Source organism: Morus notabilis, unplaced genomic scaffold, assembly GCF_000414095.1.
Source record: "Morus notabilis unplaced genomic scaffold, ASM41409v2 Scaffold877, whole genome shotgun sequence".
NCBI classification, from domain to species: domain Eukaryota; kingdom Viridiplantae; phylum Streptophyta; class Magnoliopsida; order Rosales; family Moraceae; genus Morus; species Morus notabilis.
Window position 1 is genome coordinate 16353 of NW_010362737.1, and position 21068 is coordinate 37420.

The window sequence follows — 21068 nt, forward strand, 5'->3', positions numbered from 1 at the left end:
ACTCATGGCACCAAGGACTCATTTTATTCAAAGGCAAAGTGGTTATTCCTTCTCATGGGGTGCTACAGTCTAAACTCATACACGAGGCTCATGACACAAAAATTAGGGGGCACTCAGGAGTGTTGCGGACGTTCAAGAGACTAGCTCAACAATTCTATTGGCCTAAAATGCACCAAGCCGTCCATGAATATGTCAAGCGATGTGAAGTCTGCCAGAAGATGAAGTCCGAGACACTCCCCCTTGCCGGCCTCCTGCAACCTTTGACCATTCATTGCCAAGTCTGGGAAGATATCACTCTCGACTTCATTGAAGGCTTGCCGACATCCCACGGCCAGGATACAATTTTGGTAGTTGTGGACAGGTTAAGTAAATTCGTACATTTCTTAACTTTAACTCATCCTTTTACTGCTAAAGGTGTGGCTGAAAAATTTGTTGAAGGGGTTGTCAAATTACATGGTCTTCCTAGATCGATCATTAGTGATCGGGACCCTATTTTTATTAGCCAATTTTGGCAAGCATTCTTCCAAATGTCAGGTACTAAGTTAAAACTCAGCTCCACTTATCATCCGCAAACCGACGGCTAGACAGAAGTGGTCAATCATTGTGTAGAGCAGTACCTCCGCTGCTTTGTTCACCAATGGCCACGAAATAGAGCACCTATATTCCCTGGGCATAACTGTGGTACAATATGACGTACCATGGTGATATTTTTTGAGAACTTTTTACTGTAGAAACCTAAAACTGAAAACTCGAATCAGTAAAATGAATGATACCTAAATGTTAAATCTTTGTCTTCTCTTCTTTTATTTTCTTTTTCAATTTCTATACTATATGCCCTAGCTCAAAGTATACTGTAAGAATACGCAAATATAGTTTAGCTGCTAAATAATTTTGCTCAAATTATATAATTAGATTTTACACAAATATTATGGGAAATATATGCACCCGCTTTTAAGTAAAGGTTTTTGGTATAACTGTCTCTTAAATTTGTCGTTAGTTTAGTAAATTATTTTTTAAACTTTTAATTTTAGTAAGTTACCTCCCAAACTTATAAATTTGTTACAGTGTACCCCATTTAACTAAATTTGCTCAAAATTTTTATTCGAATTAAAGGATTAAAAGTTGAGATATTGAAATATTTATATTATATTTGAATTTAAATGTTGAAATTTTTAGTTGAACATGTTTTTTTGACACTAATGTAACACGGTCGTCGTTAAAATGAGATATATTACAATAAGTTTACAAATTGAAATGATAACTTGTCGAAATTAAAAATTTAGAGAATAATTTACTAAACGGTGACAAATTTAAAAGGTAAAGTGTTAAAAACACTTAAGTAATATCAAATATGTATGTCATTGTAGTGTGTGGGGCCGGCGAAGCCAATGGAAAACGCATTAATGTCCAGTGCCGACGCCTGCACTGAAAAAACAAATAATAACTGGTTGATTAAGAAACTAAACCATGAGAAAAACACAAATTATTATTATTATAGATGAGACAGAAGTACTTGATCTTCTTCAGTTTCTAGAAGGTAAATTATATCGTCTATTAATTAAATTACACATCAAGGGACTCAGAAACAAATAAGCGCGTACAAATCTAATCTTGTTTTTCTTGTTTTTAATTAGTAAACTATTATTATTATTTGTTTGATCGGTTAAGTCCAGAACCCCTTATTAACTTTTGTGATAATCATAATGTAGTAATTATCACATCTCACACGCATACGCATGCTCAGTAAAGTGAGAATAATAATAACTGAAACTAATGCTAATAATGATCATCAACCAAGGAAAACGTACGTATTCAAATCTATATCTTATAAACATCTGTGCTTATGCACCGGAAAAAAAATTAATAGCCCGTTTCGATTTAAACATAAACTCCGTAATAAAAATTGTTCAATTAAGTTCAAACTTTAAAACAAATGGGTCATAAATAGCGATACATAGTACAACTATTAATGAACAAAATTTTTTCTATTCTTAAAAATGCTATAATTTTTTCATTTTAATACTGATTGAGATTATTTTTTTTCTATGCGTTGACAACGAAAAAACGAATAAAACCTCACTCATATACCCTATTAAAATTTTTTATCACCATTGAGTTTTTATTAAAATACTATCTAAATACAAATTCAAGTTTTGACTCACTCAAACACAAACTCAAAAAGATTCTTATCTCAAACCATAACTCAAATGTACACAACCAAACACAAACTCAAGTTACAACTTCAACTCAAGTTATAACTCAAATTCAACTCAAAAACTACACTTAAATCACACTCCAAAAGAACATATCCTTGATATTGCAAGCCTTAAAGAAAATTGTACTTAAATATGAAATAAATCATTTCTATACGTATGCTTCACTTATTTAAAGAGTACACAATTATGACTCCCGTTTTCAGAGCTTAAGAGAGAGAAACCCAAAGCATTTAATTTCTAGGCTTAAATAATAATATATCAATATCATGTTAACAGAATTCATGTATCAAACATTAAATGTAAAAAGTGACAAAAGTCTCACTAGCTCGATAGGAGTTGTTTGTTCTCTTTGGTTTCTTGCATACCTGCGTGCTTAACTGCTTTTAAACATCATATTTCTTTTTATTTTCTTTTGATGAGATTGGTGAATCATTGTGGTATAGAGTTAAGTTACAGGTGCTAACTACCAATCTAGCTAGTTGGAATGTCTTAATTCTCCCCTGCCTATAATAATGGTTCTCACCTGATTTATTTCCAAAAAAAAAAAAACCTATTGTTATTACGAGGTTTCAAACATATTTATCAATTTCTTTAAATTAATTCTTATATTTTTCTGTTCTGGAATTTTATAAATGATTAGATGAACGAAATTTTATAAATGATTAGATGAACGATTAAAACACATACATACAGATCTTATTCCAAACAGGAAACCGCTTCATACTACAAGAAAACTTAAATTTAGCTACAACGTACATTTATAGCTATATGTCAAAATTTTGTAGCTAAAAAAATTAGTTACAAAGTTTTTATTAGTAGCTAGGTCGTGGCTACATCGTCAACACTAAAAGTGCTTAGCTACAAAAATAATTGTGATTTTGTAACTAAATATACTACCATTAGCTACAAAATAAGTTTTGTAGATAATGTGGTACTTTTAGCTACGAATCTTTGTCACTAAAGACTAACAACTTTGTAGCTAATTTGACAAATTTGTAGCTAAAAGCTTGCCTTTTAGCTACAAATCAATATTTTGTCACTAACTTGGACTGAGAATTAGTGACAAAATGTTAATTTTGTGGCTGAATCATACTTTTGTTAAAAATAAAAAAAATAAAAAATGAATGAATTGCATTATTTATCATGCCAAATCTCAATATCCAATACAATCACAATCAATCTAATACTAACATATTCCAAGTATATGTAATAAGCGGTTACATTAATAAATGTAGGGCTGACAATTCGTGTTTGCGGGTCGTATTCAGGCCGACACGATTACAGCATGACACGATTACAGTGAGCACGAACACGACACGATTAATAAACGTGTCAGAAACCCAAACACGAACTGTTAATAACACGATTAACACGACACGACACGCGAACACGATTACTAAACGTGCCGTGACAAGCCAACACGAATAAAACACGTTTATGACCCGTCAAAATAATACTGTTCAAGAAATTTAAAAACAGCACAATTGGTAGGGAAAAAACGTTGAAATTGAAAATAATGTTTCATGAAAATATATTTAAATGTAAGTTCCATTATCATCACCTTCTTTTACATCTCCCAAGTGAGACCAATACAAAATGTATGCAAGTAATACAAATCTTAACCCCAACTACAAGAATTCAGTTGCATTACTACTTGCACAAACTGTTCTATTATCATCACATTCTTTTACATCTCCCAAGTAAGACCAATACAAAATGTATGCAAGTAATACAAATCTTAACCCCAACTACAAGAAGTCAGTTCCATTACTACTTCCACAAATTGTTCCATAGACAAAACCATTATAACCGCTTAAATAGAGACATTTTCCCATCATCCATTCACAGAAGAAAACTACAAATCAGTCAATAACAACCAAAATCAGAATTTCCCAAAAAGAAAATGACTTTCTGGGCGACCAAACACAAGGTAAAAAAAAAGCGCATACCTTGAGCAATCCCAAGAGCCAAGACCTTGGAGACCTCCTCGCCGATCAACCTCTTCTTCCAGTTGCTTTAACCTATTCATGGAAAAAGAAAACATTTTATTAATGAAATGAAATTTATAGCTTAGGCATGCCACAAGGAAATTCTTGTTACCTTCCATTGCATTTGAGGTGTTGAGGTTGTGAGAATTTTGAGATGAACCAGTAGTGGGCTCATTGATATCCAAACTAAAAACATCTTCAGTATCATCCATAGCTTGACGAATCGATTTGTTATTTTCAACACAAAATAAATAACTTCTATGGTTAAGACTTAAGATAACATAAGCTAAGACAGTAAATAAACACAAAAAAAAAAAAAACAAATATACCTTTATCTCCAAATAGCCAATCCCTAGTACACACAAATGCCTCAACTACGTCAGGTTTAAGTGAACTCCTATATTGATCCAATACTCGTCCTCCAACACTAAAGGCAGATTCATATGCTACAGTAGATATTGGAATACTTAGGATATCACGAGCCATGTAAGAAAGCTCCGGATAACGAAACTGATTTCCTTTCCAAAATTCAAGAACATCCAACTCAACACTCCCTTGTACTCTTGGCTCATCCAAATAAACTTCTAACTTTGATTTCTGCATAACAGTTTGCTCTTGGTTTTCAAAGTTGTTGAACTCCTATAACTACAAAGATATAAAACAAGATGAAAAAGACAAATAAAGAACAATTAGTATTCATCAATGAATGTTAAATTAACAAAATCAACATATAAATATTCATAAACATAGTTACCTTCAATACTTTGGTTTGCCTCTGTAAAAACTTTTGTGTTGGGTTTTTAGCAATAGGAGTAGGAAGTGAAGTCACAACATTTATTGTAGAAACCTTGCCCTTAGAGTATTCAGCAAACAACAACTCCAAATTTCTCTTAACTTCTAAAAATTGAGGTGACCCTTTCATTCCATAAACATTGCCATAAGCATAATCTACAAAATTCAACTTGTAACGAGGATCAAGCACTATCGCAATTGCCAATATCAAACTGAAATCTTTCCAATACTTCTCAAACTTGGTAAGCATTGCTTTTGCCATAGCAGACAAATATGCATCTTCACTTGTCTCGGATTTCTTCAATGACAAATAACTTGTGTACACAGTTGGAAAGTACAAGTTTGCAGTGGCGTATTTAGATCCCGAAAAAACACAAGTGATATTATAAAAGGGTTCCAAAAATTCACAAATTTTCTCAGCCTTTTCCCAATCATATGGATTAGGACAGTCCTTGTAATTAGAATCACTCAATTCTAAATGACAAAATGCTCGTCGATAATACAAGACACTGTCAAGCATGAGGAATGTTGAGTTCCATCTTATAGGTACATCTTGCCTCAAACCTCTCTTAGAATCAAGACCCACATGATTCACACACTCTAAAAACTTCTTCTTTCTAATTTGGGACCCTCTTACATATTTCACACTCTCACGAATCTTTTTAACCACTGAATCAATATCTCTCAACCTCTCTTGCACTACAAGGTTCAAAACATGTGCACAACAACGAATATGAAAAAAAGAACCACAAAAAATAAGTGCATTGTTTTCAATTAACTGATTCTTCAACAGATCAACAGACACATCATTAGCAGAGGCATTGTCCAAAGTAAGAGTGAAAACCTTGTATTCAATTCCCCACTCACACAATAATGCATAAAGCTTTTCAGACAATGCAATACCAGTATGTGGTGATGGCATGAAGCAAAAATTCAAAATCCTCTTTTGCAATACCCAATCTTTATCAATAAAATGGGCAGTTAATGACAAATATCCATCTGTAACTATGGAAGTCCACAAATCAAATGTCAAACAAATTCTACCAGGGCTAAACTCCAACATAGATTTTATTCTTGCTTTTTCCCGAGAATACATTTTTTGGACATCTGCCTTTAAAGTATTTCTAGTTACCAAAGTTATCTCAGGATGCAAATATTGGTAAGTCACCCTAATAGATTCATATTCAACAAAGGAGAATGGAAGGTCATGCAAAATGATTGCTGTTGTTATCAATTCATGAAAGTGTTCAGCATCAAACCTTTTTACACTCAATGCTAAAGTCCCTTTGTCTTGTGATATCAATAGTTGGCCCACGTCACGCGTGTCTCTACGTACACATGATTGCATGTGACGTCGCATGCTTCCATTCTCATTCTTGCGCTCCTGATCTGCACCCATTGGAAGCCTTTCAAACTGGTTCCAAACAACAGAAGTATGCTTCCTTTTACGTTTAGAAATGGTGGTCGGATTCTTGGAATTAGCTTCAGGCTCAACATCCGCCTCCAATGCAATAGGTGCATCACCAATAATAGCAGCGGATGCGGTAAAGCTGTCTGACTCTACATTTACTCCAACACCATCTTGCAAATCATCCATCTCCAAATCATATCCAATGCACAAGAGAAAAGAAAAAAGTTTGAAGTAAAAGGGGAAAAAAAACAAACAGAAAGAAAGAAAAAGTTCTTGTTGTTCACTTCTCCTCAGCAAATAAGTTTGTTTTCCCCTTTCATTTATGGAAACCATTTTATGGAAACATGTCCAAAGAGACAATGTCATACATATTCATCATCCTTCATGTGTCAATTACTTTAAAAAGAAAAGAAGACAACCACTAGTAAATTAGGCTTAGGCTTTAAAAAAACTAACATGTTCTTGTTTTTTTTTTTTTCCCTCTCTCACTCTTTTTTTTCCTCTTCACATTTTCAAGGATAAAGACTTTCACTTGGAAAGTGATAGCCCATGCCTAAAAATATTCATAGTCAGCACCACTGTCATTATGCAAAGGAAAAAAAAAAGGTAGTGGCCAAGGCGCCAAGCCAAGCCAACACTACATTCCAAGACACCTACCAAATCTTCTGGGTTTGTCCTTGCTGGTGGGACAAGCAAATTATTTCATATAGGATGAATTAGGGCAAATTTACATTTTTACAAGAAAGGAAATACGCAAAATATCATATTGCAATGAATTACACTTAAAAAATAAAAAAACAACTCAAGAAGTAATTATTCCTAAGCAGGCAATTCATCAATGAAAGGGACACCTATGCAGTCAAATTATTCCTTATCATATCAATGAGTCAAATTATTTGCAACATCATGTGTAATGTGTCTCACACCTATGCAGGCAATTCATGTGGGGTTTGAATATTTGATGCACACCAACCAAATCAAGATTTTAAGAAATTCCGTGGGTTTGAATCTTTTAAATAAGTTCGTTTTCCCCTTTCATTTATGGACTAACAATAAATACCAAATTACTACTCATAAATTTCCACCATATATCAATGAAGCTTTCCCCTTTCAATGGTTGGCTTCTCCAGAATAACAAAAAAATCAATCATGAAAAGATCATATGAATGAAGTGGAGAACATACCGGGAGAAATGTAGAGTTTGCGACCACTTCCGGTGTTGGAGACTCTGAGAACAAATCGAGCAAACTAGTCAAGTCTAACTACAAAGTCAAGAACAACTTTCAAAACAAAATCGAAAGTGAAAACCAGCCAAGTCTAACTACAGTCGAAGAATCAAAACAAAAAAAAAGAGAAAATGAAAACTCCTAAGGGCTTTACTTGAAACGGAATCCAAATGGTCGTTCGCCCCACAAAATCAATCTCAATGGTGAAGTCAAAGGCTGAACCTGAAACGGCGCGGGTGAGGACTGAGGACTGGGGCGGTGGCCGGTGAGGACTGAGGCGGTGAGGACTGAAGCGGGTGAGGACTGAGGACTGAGGCAGGTGAGGCCGGCGGGTGAGACTTAAGAGACCGTGAGGCGTGAGATAAGACTCGAGAGAATGAGAGAGAGAACTGAAGCAAGGAGGGAGTCAGGTTAGGGACGGCCGCACAGGGAGAGGGGTTAGACACTTAGAGTCTTAGACTTAGGGTTTTCCGGTTTTGTCTTAAAAAATATATATATTTGGGCATATTAAACGGGCCGGTCCGGGTCGTGCCGTGTCGGCCCGATAATGGCACGTTTAATTAAACGGGTTAACGTATTAAACGGGCTGGCACAAATCCAACCCGTTTATTTTCGTATTATTCGTGCCAACCCGTTAACGACCCAATTAATAATCGTGCGGTCCAAACCCATTTATCTCATGTCGTTTTCGTGTCGTTTCATCGTGTCGTGTCTGAAATTGCCAGCCCTAAATAAATGTTCACACACGCTTCTACATATCAATTATCACGTCTCTTTGAATTTGTGCTTCAAGCTCTTCAACCTTTATTTGTTGTATCCAATACTGTCCCAAAAGTAAAAAATTTACTTGTTAGACCCCCGGTACGGAAGGTTTATGTTAGGAGGGCCAAGAGAGGAATTGAGATGGGCCTAGGCCCAAATGAGATGGATCAGGAAGGGAGAGTGGCAAGCACGAAGGGCCCATATGGGGAGGTGCGCGACATTAGTTGGATCGGTGGTTATATGGGGAGCATCAAGGAAGGGGAGAGGTATCGAATTTGGTGCTAGAATTGATCACTGGGAGGTTGTGGGATTCCTCGAAAATCCCTCTTTATCTTTCTTTCCTGTATTCTTCCATTTCTGGTATTCTTACTTCGTTTTCACTATCTTCATAGGTATGATGAAGCTCTTGATGTTATTGGAGTAATTTGAATTCAATAAAGAAGGCTATTGCCACTTTTCAGTCAACTTTTGTTAGCTAAATTCAGCAGTAGTGACTAGAATCCTAACATTTGGTATCAGAGCCAGCGATCCATGGCTCACAGTGCGTCGGCGACAAGCACCACGGAGCGCATCTCTGGTTTGGAGGGTGACCTCGAGTCGATCAGGGAGATAGTACGTTTGATGGGAGCGATGGTGGATCACGTACCACAGCTACAGGAGGACGTGGAGGCCTTGGGAATCCAGATCGGGGACGTACAAGGGTCCCTTCTCCAACTAGAAACTATGTTGGGTCACCACCTCGAGGCCCAGCCGCCGATGCCCTAGCGGCAGGGAGAGGGACGCTGCTTCGGTGCATGGAGGGAAGGGCCCTCGGCTTGTTCCAGTGGCTGGATTCACAGGTGCCATTTGCCGGTTGGCGCAACTTAAAGGCAACTATTCTCCACAGAGGTTGAAGAAGACAAAGAAGATGATGAGGAATCGGCAGAGGCGGTGGAGCCACCCACAGAAGAGGTCAAAGGGGTGGCAGGCCTCTCTCTCAATTCACTGATAGGAATTTCGTCTTCTAACACCCTGAAGCTGAAAGGGACCATTGGAAGCCGCGAGGTGATGGTTTTGGTGGACAGTAGGGCTTCACACAATTTCCTATCTCTAAGGGTCGTGGGAGAGCTGCAAATTCCCATGGCAACTACGGGTAGCTATGGAATTCTAGGCAACGGCGCCTGTTTTAAACGACAGGGAGTGTGTAAAGGGGTAGAGCTCAGGATCCAAGGGTACAAGGTTTTAGAGGATTTTGTTCCTTTTGAATTGGGGTGTGCTGAGGTGGTTCTGGGGGTAACATGGCTACAAACGCTGGGGGAGGGCAGGGCCGACTGGCAAAAGTTTACCCTGAAATTCAAGTCAGACGCGGGGTGGATTTGTTTAAGGGGAGACCCAACGTTGAAGTTGGAGCCAGTGAGTTTACGGACCCTATCCCGGACATTCCACGGGGATATGGCAGGGGCGTTGTTGGAAATATATGCACGAAGGAGGGGTGGGTGACGAGTTCCAAGCCAGGGAACCCGAGGCTTTACAAGAGGTCTTGGCCCAGTTCGCTATTGTGTTTCGAGGCACCGAATGGGTCTACCGCCAAACCGGGCACGGGATCACCAGATCGTTCTCAAACCAGGGGCAGAACCGCCTAACATTCGGCCGTACAGGCACCCCCAAGTGCGGAAGAGCACCGGTACCCCCAAGTGCAGAAGAGTGAGATAGAGAAGCTCGTGGCTGAAATGTTGGCTTCTGGGGTCATTAGGCCGAGCAGTAGCCCTTTCTCCAGCCCTGTTCTGTTAGTCAAGAAAAAGGACAGAAGCTAGCGTTTTTGCGTGAATTATCGCGCCCTTAACCATCTCACAGTACCGGATAAATTCCCAATTCCCGTCATCGACGAACTTTTGTACGAATTACATAGGGTGGCAATATTTTCGAAATTGGACTTGAGGGCAGGGTATCATCAAATTCGAGTTAGAGAATTTGACGTGGAAAAGACTGCATTCCGAACGCATGAGGGGCACTACGAATTCTTGGTCATGCCGTTCGGCTTGACAAACGCCCCCGCCACGTTTCAAGCGCTTATGAATAAGGTTTTCCAGCCTTTACCTGCGCCGTTTTGTATTGGTATTCTTTGATGATATCTTGGTTTATAGCCGCACTTGGGAGGAGCATCAGGAACATCTCGCTGCAGTCCTAAAGGTCGTAAGAAATGAGCAGTTATTCGCAAACCGGAAGAAATGCGCATTAGGGCAGCAACGACTGGAGTACTTGGGGCATGTGATCTCGGCCACTAGGGTGGCGGCTGATCCGGCTAAGATAGAGGCCGTTGTGGCTTGGCCCACTCCCAAGAATGTCTGTGGGGTTAGGGGCTTTCTGGGGCTAGCCGGTTATTACCGGCGATTCGTTCGCAACTTTGGACAGTTGGTGAGACCCATGACCGAACTACTCCGACGTGGAGAGTACAAATGGACTCAGGAGGCAGGGGCCGCATTTGACGCACTTAAGCATGCCATGACCACCCTACCGGTCCTTGCAATGCTAGATTTCTCGAAGCTCTTCGTGGTGGAAACGGACGCCTCCGGCTCGGGTTTGGGCGGAAGGTTTATGTTAGGAGGGCCAAGAGAGGAATTGAGATGGGCCCAGGCCCAAATGAGATGGATCAGGAAGGGAGCGTAGCAAGCACGAAGGGCCCATATGGGGAGGTGCGCGACATTAGTTAGAGGATCGGTGGTTATATGGGGAGCATCGAGGAAGGGGAGAGGTATCGAATTTGGTGCTGGAATTGATCACTGGGAGGTTGTGGGATTCCTCGAAAATCCCTCTTTATCTTTCTTTCCTGTATTCTTGCATTTCTGGTATTCTTCCTTCGTTTTCACTATCTCCAGAGCTATGATGAAGCTCTTGATGTTATTGGAGTAATTTGAATTCAATAAAGAAGGCTATTGCCACTTTTCAGTCAACTTTTGTTAGCTAAATTCAGCAGTAGTGACTAGAATCCTTACTATTGTAGCTCCCACAACTAAGCTTGGATAATAAATAAAGACAACAAATTAGAAAATAGCCAAAAATACTAGTTCTATATTACTTGGTTCTAAATCCTTACACAAGTCACTAGCATGGAAGAAAGAGGTCCTGTAACCAAAAGAACAAGAATATTCAACTTCTCAACTTCTCAAAGATGTCTTGAAACCAAAAATAAAGTTCTTGTGACTTGTAGATAAGACTAACCGATCAATCTCTCCCCTGTCTGTGATCTCTTTTATTGGCTTGTAACTTCTCCCACCTCTCTGTTTAAGATAGCCATGGAAACTGTTTCTAAGAGAGAATGATTCCTTTGAATGTCTCTCTGTCTGTTGTCTGTTTTAAAGAGTTGCACCGTATTCAAAAGGACAAATAGTAAATTGTACCATAAAAACTAGTGATCTAAAGCCATGACAAGTTATATAAGCTATTACTATATAGTTGATATTGCCAAAGCTAGCTTCCCAACATACGCACAAAATATGCAGATATGGGTAAAACTTCTACCTCCACGCAAGCATGAGAATCATGATTCTTGGTGATAATTTTTTTTTTTTTTAATATTCAAAACATTTTTTTTTTTTAAAAGAGAAGAAAAGAGAAGATCAAAGTCTACTGAGTAAGGAAATCAGATGTTTTTTTTTCAACAAAACATGGTTAAAACTTAAAGGCCAAAAAGAGTAGATTTAAAATGCTGTTTTAGAAATTCCTATATAGAAGTAAGCAGAATAAAGATCAATCCGAATTCCAAAACTTATATCCTCTATAGTGTTACATTAGATTAGCAGAAAATTATGAAGTTTTGAAAGTTCTAAAACGTACCTGTTAACGTCCAGTACCTGTTAACGTCGAATTCAACCAATCATCATTGCGCATTTCATCCATGCACTTTCATTTAATCTAATATCTGTCAATTCAGTTAGAAACTTGTATCAGCTTGTTTAAAGGTACAAAACAGTATTACAAGGTGTACTGCTGGTCAGTTTTGAGCATCAGAAGAACAGTTTGAGCACCAAAGACATAAATGAAATGTCACACTACCAAGAATGTAATTCTATTATTAGCATACTATTCCTACATTGGTAGCGATCACATCATATCATACATAGTTGCGTGTATCAAAATTACCTCAGGAAAGTTGGCAAGTTTCGCTGGGTTTGGCCTGCCCATAACAAAAATCTAAGCTTTTTCCCCACTGTAGTTATCAGCTTTTTCATCTGATTACTTATGTGAAGACAAAATCAATCATGCCTTTCTCCCTCTACTGTTTCGGGAACATCACCACTTGCAATCCGCTGAGCAAGTCCCTCGGCTATTGCTGTTCTTCCAACACCAGGCTCTCCAATTAAGGAGGGCTTATTTTTTGTTCGCCTGCCTAAAATTTGAACAACTCTTACTATTTGTTCTTGCCTTCCAATAAGAGGATCCAACTTACCCTAAAAAGAAGCAAGCTATAGAACTTACAAAACAGTCCATAACATGAGAAGCGCAAAGCTACAATCTTGTAACACATCAAAATTCTTATTAAGAAAAGAAAAACCTCTTCTGCTAATTAAAAAAATACAGATAACAAGCATCATGTCATTCAATTACCACACAGATTATATACAACACACATATAATAAGCATCATTTCATTGAATTACCAAGCCAGACAATAAATTGGAAGACAAGTCTTGCCTTGAAGACCAAAAGTGGATTTATAGACAAACCCAGATAATAACCAAGCTTTGGAATTGCTCGTGAAAAAAAAAAAAAAAAAAAAAAACAAAACCTGGAACATATATTCACATCATGCATCAGAAAGCTAAGTAGTCTAGAAGTGAAAACAAATAACAAAAAAATATATATGTATTTTGTATAGGCGACTAACCCTAATTAGGAAACAAAATAAACAGGGTATACGACTAATAAGAACCAAGAAAAGAATATTATTGAAAACAAGAACTAGACTCGATTACACGATAGATTTACAGACTTTCGAGAGGTTTGCTAGCTCTCCCAAGGGTTTCCCCAGTTTACTCTAATCAATCCCTAATCCCCCCCCAAATGCTAGTACCTTTTTTTATATTACTAATACCCCTCTAACAAACTGCTGGCAACTAGTAATACTAATACCCCTCTAACAAACTAACTACTGACAGCTATTACTACACTATAACAACTTTTACTATCAAACTAACTACCCAAGATCATCATTAACGAGTCCTATCATTACTCCCCCGGCAAAAAACACCTTGTCCTCAAGGTGTTGATTAGGTAATTGCACTTGAATGATGCCATCTTCTTCCCATTTCAATGCACGTGAACCTTGGAACGTCAAAGGTAGCAGCAATTCCAAGTTTGGCCTTTGTGAAATTTCCAATTCCAATTCCTATCACGCCAATTCCTTTCAACCCCCCTTCTACCACCCCGCTCTTTGTAGATCCAACCCCAATCGGACTGAAATAAGAAGACCCAGTCCAAATGTCACTGGAATTGTCCTTAATCGCGTTGGAAGTGTGCAGCCCAGCTTTGACGGCATCAGAACCAACCCAAATCACGCCGGATTTGAGAAGCCCAGCCCTTGGCTCGCCAGAATATGCCCTAATCGCACCATAATCACGAAGCCCAACCCCAATTGCGCGGAAATCAGCCTCAATCGCTCCAGAATCACGGCACCCAGTCCAAATCCGGCCAGTATTACGGAACCCGGCCCAAATCTTGCTGGAACTCACGCCGCATATCCCTGACCCAGCCCCAGTCACGCTAGAATTCCAAGACCCAATCCTAATTGCTCCGAAATCATCCCTCACGACACTTGGATTCCAAGTCCCAGCCCCCAAATCACCAAAATTGATCTTAATCACGTCGAAATTGCAAATCCCAGCCTTCATGGCGTCAAAACTAGCCCCAAGTACACCGGAATTGTGAATCTCATCGCTGACAGTGCTTGATTCCATCCAAACTCCACGCAAATCTTCTGGGTTAGTCATCGGATCGTTGTTTTCCCCCTCCACTGGTGAACACAGACACGAATTCAACTTCTTGAGTTGTTGCCCACTCAGATCTAATCGCAGATTGTCACACAGACCAGTTCGTAGCTCATATGGCGTTGATCGTTGGCGGTGTTCATCGGGTTCTAATCACGTTTCCTCTAGCGTCGCTCGTCGGATTCGGTCTCCCAGATTTGGTCGCGAACCTCCAAAAAGCCCAAGATTTGAAACTCTAGGATCTGAAAACCTAGATTTCAACTCCAGATCGCCGTTCGTCTTGCAATCTGATAGCTCTTGACGTCGATCTACTGCTATGGTCGACGCCGCCGCCGCTCCAAATCTCACCTCCATCCTCTTTAGAAGTTGCTCCACGTTTTGAACCATGGCTTCAACCTTCGCAATAGAACAGTTTCCCTTTGCTGGTTGGAAAAATTGAAACAAATGCGTCTTAAAAGCACTCCAACAAACGAATGGCCGCCTTCTATCCTCCCATTGAAACCACTGAAGAGCTTTACCTTCCATGAACTCCCCAATGAACATCACTTTTTCTTGCTCTGAAAATCGATTTTTCAAGAAATATTCTTCTACTCTTGCTATCCACGCATCCGGATCTTCTCTGGAAAACATTGGCTCCTCTAATTACTGCCAACGTCCATATGTTCCCTCCATCTTCTCCGAATTTCGCCCAAGAAAGTGCTCTGATACCAATTGATAAGAACCAAGAAAAGATTATTATTGAAAACAAGAACTAGACTCGATTACAAGATAGATTTACAGACTTTCGAGAGGTCTGCTAGCTCTCCCAAGGGTTTCCCCAGTTTACTCTAATCAATCCCTAATCCCCCCCCCCCCCCAAAAAATGCTAGTACCTCTTTCTATATTACTAATACCCCTCTAACAAACTGCTGGCAGCTAGTAATACTAATACCCCTCTAACAAACTAACTGTCGATAGCTATTACTACACTATAACAACTTTTACTATCAAACTAATTACCCAAGATCCCCCCCCAAAATGCTAGTACCTCTTTCTATATTACTAATACCCCTCTAACAAACTGCTGGCAACTAGTAATACTAATACCCCTCTAACAAACTAACCGCCGATAGCTATTACTATACTATAACAACTTTTACTATCAAACTAATTACCCAAGATCATCATTAACGAGTCCTATCAACGACAAAACCAAATATAAAGATCAATTGCTTTGTACCTCATCTCCTTATATTGCTGCTTTTACAACTCAAAAATCGAAAGAACAAGATCTGTTTGCACATTAAACTCGTGATTTCAGACCCGTGGATAAACAGAGTATAAAAATTGAGTAAAAACAAAACTTAAATAAATAGCTTAAAACTTTAATAGGCTGACATTATAACTAGTTCTGGTCTAAAATTACCTGAGAGCTAATATAAAGCTTTCATCAAGCTTTTGGCAATGAGAGCCTCAACTTATTCATCACTTGTGCCATCTTCTCTGCAAATGAGACAAAAAAAAAAATTGGAAAAATGAGTAGTTAGCACTTAAAAAAGCCAATAAATCCAACAAAAATGATACCCAAATAGGAGCTAATATCATACCTGCTCAGGTGCACCTTTGCTTGCACACCATTTTTCCTTCACTGTCAATGTATGTGAGAGCTGTGCGCTTATCAATCAGGTTGAATGGAAGGAAATGCACAGTGTGAATACCGGCTCCGGCCTATTCCATGACCAAAAGAAGTGACTAGTAGAATATACAAAGGAAATAATGATCAATAAGACAATAACATCAAAGAAAGTCATTCATCATTGAAATAAATACCTCCTTTGGAACAGGAAGCAAACTTGCAAACAAATATGAAAAAGTCTGGTGGGTACCTCTATGAGATTTTTGTCAGACTGAAAGTTTGTTCAATGTCAAAATTCTATTTTTGTCACTGCAAAGCACATCCATCCTGCTATTTCTTCTATAGCCGTCATTCTATGATTCTAGGTCCAAAAGAAAAATGAAAACAGAAAAAAATAATAATAATTGAGCAAAAATCCACAACGTAGAGAGAAAGAAATTACTTGAACACATAATTCCTAATACTTATAGATGCCTAAATCTAATTCCCAAATTAACAAAGATTGTGCTTAACACAGTCTCTACATTTAATCAATCAGGTAGATCTTCTCATTTGATTTTTATCTGTTTCCGTTCATTATTTAACCAAAACCCTATAATCTAAACAAACAACAATAAAAAAAGGACCAGGTAAGATCAAATGAATGCATTAAAATCCACCTCAAGAGAGTAAGAGCAAGATTGACGCAAAACTTACTCGTACGGACCCGCAAAATTTTTGCGAATAGAATTACAAACATACCAAATCAAGCAAATTCTTGTTTTCAAAACTCAAACAGAAATTGAATTCATCTAAAAAAAAAAGTTCCGAAATTCTAAACAGGAGAACTACGGAGAAATCGCATCAAGAATTTATAGCACCAAAGTTCAAATTCTACATAACAAAGATAATTAACCCCAGGCGAGATCCAATTAGCGCCAAACAAATACAATACGAGAAAGGACATTTGGAAAAAAACAACAACTAACCGGCGTCACGTAAGGCGGAGGCGTAGTCGTCGGAGAGAGCGCGGGCCCACCGCGAGAGGCGTGAGGCGAGGGAATGGCGTTCGTCGATGTCGCGAGGATGAGGGAGTCTCATCCTTAGGGACGAGGGTTCCATCGAGGAAGACATCTTCGTCGACGAACTCTTCCTCCTGCGAGGCCGCTTGGTGCTTCGAACGGTTCACCGGCGACGGCTGCTGCGACAGTGAGCGTTTTATGCAAATGAGCATTGTCCGACGAGGAAGAACGAGAGAAAAGCCAACAATTGTTTGCGAAAACTCCGGTCAATACTCAATCTGGTCCGACGAGAACGATAGAGAGCATACTCCGGCGATTTTTGGTGAAAACTCCGGCGATTGTCCGGTGAGAGAGAGTCGAGAGGAGAGGGCGTGAGGGAAAGAGAGAGAGAGAGCAGAGGGTGAGAGAAATAGAGAGAGATAAAAAAGAAATCTCTGATTAAGAAAAATGATTTTATGAGTATTTTAGGTCCTATTCATTTCACCGTTTTGAGTTTAAAATTTGAGTTTTGTTATATTAAAAAGCTCTTAAAAACAGTCACATTTAATTTTTTTACTACAGTAAAAAATTTTTAAATAAAATCACATCGCAACTCAAATTAACGAACTAAACGGGTCCCAAAATTCTGAATAATAACCACAAAATGCTTGCAAAAACTAAATTTTTGTTTTGTCAAAATTCTAATTCTAATTATTTGACAAATTTTAGCTACTAAATATAATTTGTAACTAATAATTAATATTTAGTCACAAAATTTATTTTTTCACAAAAACTTATTTTTAGCTACAAATTTACATTTGTAACTAAAATTTTTGTAGCTAAAACTACAATTTCTTGTAGTGTCATTTGGAGAGGACAAATATTTTGTTACATAATTTGTTGGGACTTGGGGTGAAAACAAAAGGTGCAAAAAGGTTTATTTCGAAAAAATATTGTTAGTAGGAATTTTTTTATTATTTTTTTATGAATATTTTAAGGTCTCATTCATTTTACCGATTTGAGTTTAAAATTTGAGTTTTATTACAGTAAAAAGCTCTCAGAAACAGTCACATTTAACTTTTTTACTACAGTAAAAAATTCTCACATAAAATCACATTTCAATTCGAATTAAAAATTTAAATCAGCGAAATAAATAAGCCCTAATCACATCTACTCAATTTTAAGCCGTAGTTGAGATCTCGAAGTTGGGGACATGTTACGTGGGCCCCACCCAATATATACATATTTTTTAGTATGTTTTAGCAGCTCTATTGCTTAAATTTAAATTCAATTTGTTTGAATTTGTTAGAATGAATTTCTTGAATTTTGTTTCTAAATACTGGAAGGTTTTCATCATGTGAAAAGACAAATTTTGGGTGAATTTAGCTTATGAAGACTAATATGACGATCGAAACCCTTGAAGTGGATAATATAACATAAATTAACAATCATATAATTGCTTAGAAAGATATTGAAAGCATTGCTTTAAAATGAAAATCTATAGGAAAAATTTTGATGTTTTAAAATGAAAATCTATAGGAAAAATTGGTGGGTCCGAAAATTTTGAGAAAAGATCAACAAAAATCTATAGGAAAAAAAAGTCATTCTACTAGCTTGTGCCTTAAAATGAAAATCTCTAGATTCTTTTGATGTTTTCTTCTTAATTATGTTTTCTTTGTATTTGGTTTTGTTTTTTTTTTCTTTATTTTTACGCTTTTTCTTTTCATATAGTAGAATTGTTTTGCTTAAAAAAGTCCTCACATTTTTTTGGGGTCATATATGCGCAATTTCTGCATCAAATCCAAATTTCTGTCGAAATTTTTGCATAGTAAACAAAACCGTTTCTCTGACTTATTTTATGTTACTATTTTCGCTTATAAATTATGAGTGAGAGAGAGAGAGAGAGATTTGACAAAAATTACTCAACTCTCTCATCTTTGATCTCTACCCCTTTCTCCGAAGAGTTACGTTTGAAAGGAAATATTATTGTAACAACTTATAACAATAATGTTAATGACTTAATAAGTTTATTAGCTCCATATATATTGCATGGTATTTTCCAAGTATTACTCGTATAACGATTAATAGAGTTTGCACATTATTTATTAGGGAACTTGCTATACTTTTAGGTAATTTTGACAAATATTTTTTAAAAGTGTATGGGTTAAATTTTTTAACTTTTACTCTTAATTTATAACTTTTTTAGTCAAATAATTACACTAATAAAATAACATTTATCAAGAGTAAGAGATAAAAATCAAGACTCATACACTCTTAAAAGTAAATTCTCTATTTTTTTCATACTTTTTTAATTCATAAGTCGTCACATAATGAACCTATTACCTTAGAGAATGACGCGGAGAAAAATGATTTATTTATTAAAACAATTTGTTTAAACTCCAAACAAGAAGGTAATATTTAGCTATATATACAATATTCAAAATTAGTAGTGATCACAAACGTAGATTGATGACCCTTTTGACGGAGGGGCTGGAGACGACCGTCCAAGTCACTGGGCCACAACTGACGATTAACTCAACAAATTTCGGTGCGGTATCAGTGATTGACGACCCTTTTGACGGAGGGGCCGGAGACGACCTCCAAGCAAGTGGGAAGAGCTCAAGAAATTTATGCCGCGGCAGTCTGAGGTAGGATTGTTGATGGTCTTAAGCTATGTTGTCACGGAAGGGAAATATAGCGGAAGCAGTCTAAGCATATTGGAAAAAAAATGCTATTCTTTAAGATGTAAAAGAGATGCCAATAGTTGGAGGAAGCGGAGTTTTTAGGTTTGCAAGAGGGTATGCTGAGGCCAGGACTTACATGTTCAACACGACATCTATGTATGCTATTGTGGAGTATAATGTCTATGCCTTCCATTACTGATTATCTCTATATTGATCTAAATGATCATATCTGTTATGGGTTATCCTTGTTATCTTTGTTGGATGATTGATTAATATAAGAAAAAACCGCCGAATTTATTCGGGTGTAAAGAGTTTAAATTTGTACTGTTTGATTTAAAATTTAATTAATATAATTATTTAACTAAAAATGATATTAATTAAGAGTGAATGATAAAAATCTAAACCCGTACTTTTTAAAGAGTGTTTGTCTTGTGAGTGTGTTTTCCTTTTCTTTTTTCTTTAATAAATTTATATGCATGACTGCACTAGGTGTTAAAAACTGTCCAAAAACAAAATATTCGATTTATAATGGACTTGTGTCTGTCAGCTCAAACAAAACGATTGCGGTCAATGTGTCCAAGATAATTAACATTCTATATAGTCACGTTGCAATGATAATAATTTAAAAAATCTAGTTGGGAGTCTCTAATTTATTTATTTATTTTTATGGGCCACTTAACAGTCAACTGATATAAGGCCGAAGTGAAAGAAAATTACGCCCTATAAACAGTTGAAGGGATAATTTAATGATAAACCACACTAGACATTACTCTAAGGTATAGGTTTTAGAGTTCAGATTCTCACCTAAAATAAAAGTAAAATAAATAAATAAATAAACTTTAGTAAACAATGCGTTTTGTATTCTGAGGCAAGTATAATACACACCATCTCCGGAAATGACCGCCGTATTTAGAATTGATTCTGTTTTTATTTTTTCCATTTTTTGAGAAAGAAAAAATAAAAATATTTTTAAAACGGTGTTTGGCACAATAAAGACAAAAAAAAAATAAAAATAAAATTTTAATTTAGTGTAAAATAAGAGATAAATGAAAAACGACTTGTTTTTCATTTTTTGTTTTCATTTTCTCCTCTCTTGAGCATAGAGAGAAAGATAGACATTAATGAGTTTTTTTACATTAAAAATAATCTCTTAATAAAATTATCAAATACATTTTTAAAAATAATTTATGTCTGAGATTAAAAACGTTTTTATTTTTATTTTTATACAAAAAATAAAATTAGTTTAGAACGAGTTTTAAATGCGTCCGGTATAAAACAGCCGAAAAGACATGAAGAAACATGTGTCCCACACTCAACACTCCCCGTGAAAAAGGCAATTATCCTCTACCGAGACAAAGGAAAACCAACGAAAGGGCAAGTCGTTTTGTCATCAAACTATGGGTGCGTTTGGAATTGATTCCAAAACGTTTTT

General features: G+C 37.0%; 1 protein-coding gene and 1 long non-coding RNA gene across 2 annotated transcripts; both read right to left on the reverse strand.

Annotated features, from left to right (window-relative positions):
• Nucleotides 1–3844: 3844 nt before the first annotated feature.
• LOC21412567 (zinc finger BED domain-containing protein RICESLEEPER 2) lies at nucleotides 3845–6593 on the reverse strand. Its single transcript, XM_024168628.1, has 5 exons — nucleotides 4959–6593; nucleotides 4534–4843; nucleotides 4317–4418; nucleotides 4166–4237; nucleotides 3845–4071 (listed from the first exon to the last, which is right to left on the reverse strand). Exons 1-4 carry the CDS (start codon nucleotides 6591–6593, stop codon nucleotides 4233–4235), a joined length of 2052 nt encoding a protein of 683 aa, XP_024024396.1. The 3' UTR covers nucleotides 3845–4071; nucleotides 4166–4232.
• A 5569-nt stretch (nucleotides 6594–12162) lies between these two features.
• On the reverse strand, nucleotides 12163–17343 carry LOC112092441. Its single transcript, XR_002902602.1, has 6 exons — nucleotides 16941–17343; nucleotides 16223–16333; nucleotides 15944–16088; nucleotides 15763–15839; nucleotides 12515–12822; nucleotides 12163–12293 (listed from the first exon to the last, which is right to left on the reverse strand). It is a non-coding gene; the product is annotated as an uncharacterized LOC112092441 (long non-coding RNA).
• Nucleotides 17344–21068: the final 3725 nt, after the last annotated feature.

Bases quoted from the DNA above. Each gene is read 5' to 3' on its own strand.
- LOC21412567 (XM_024168628.1), bottom strand. From the start codon at position 6,593: ATGGATGATTTGCAAGATGGTGTTGGAGTAAATGTAGAGTCAGACAGC. The intron at 4,844-4,958 runs GTAACTATGTTT...TTGTAGTTATAG, and splicing joins GGCAAACCAAAGTATTGAAG to GAGTTCAACAACTTTGAAAA. The intron at 4,419-4,533 runs GTATATTTGTTT...CGATTCGTCAAG, and splicing joins TTGGCTATTTGGAGATAAAG to CTATGGATGATACTGAAGAT.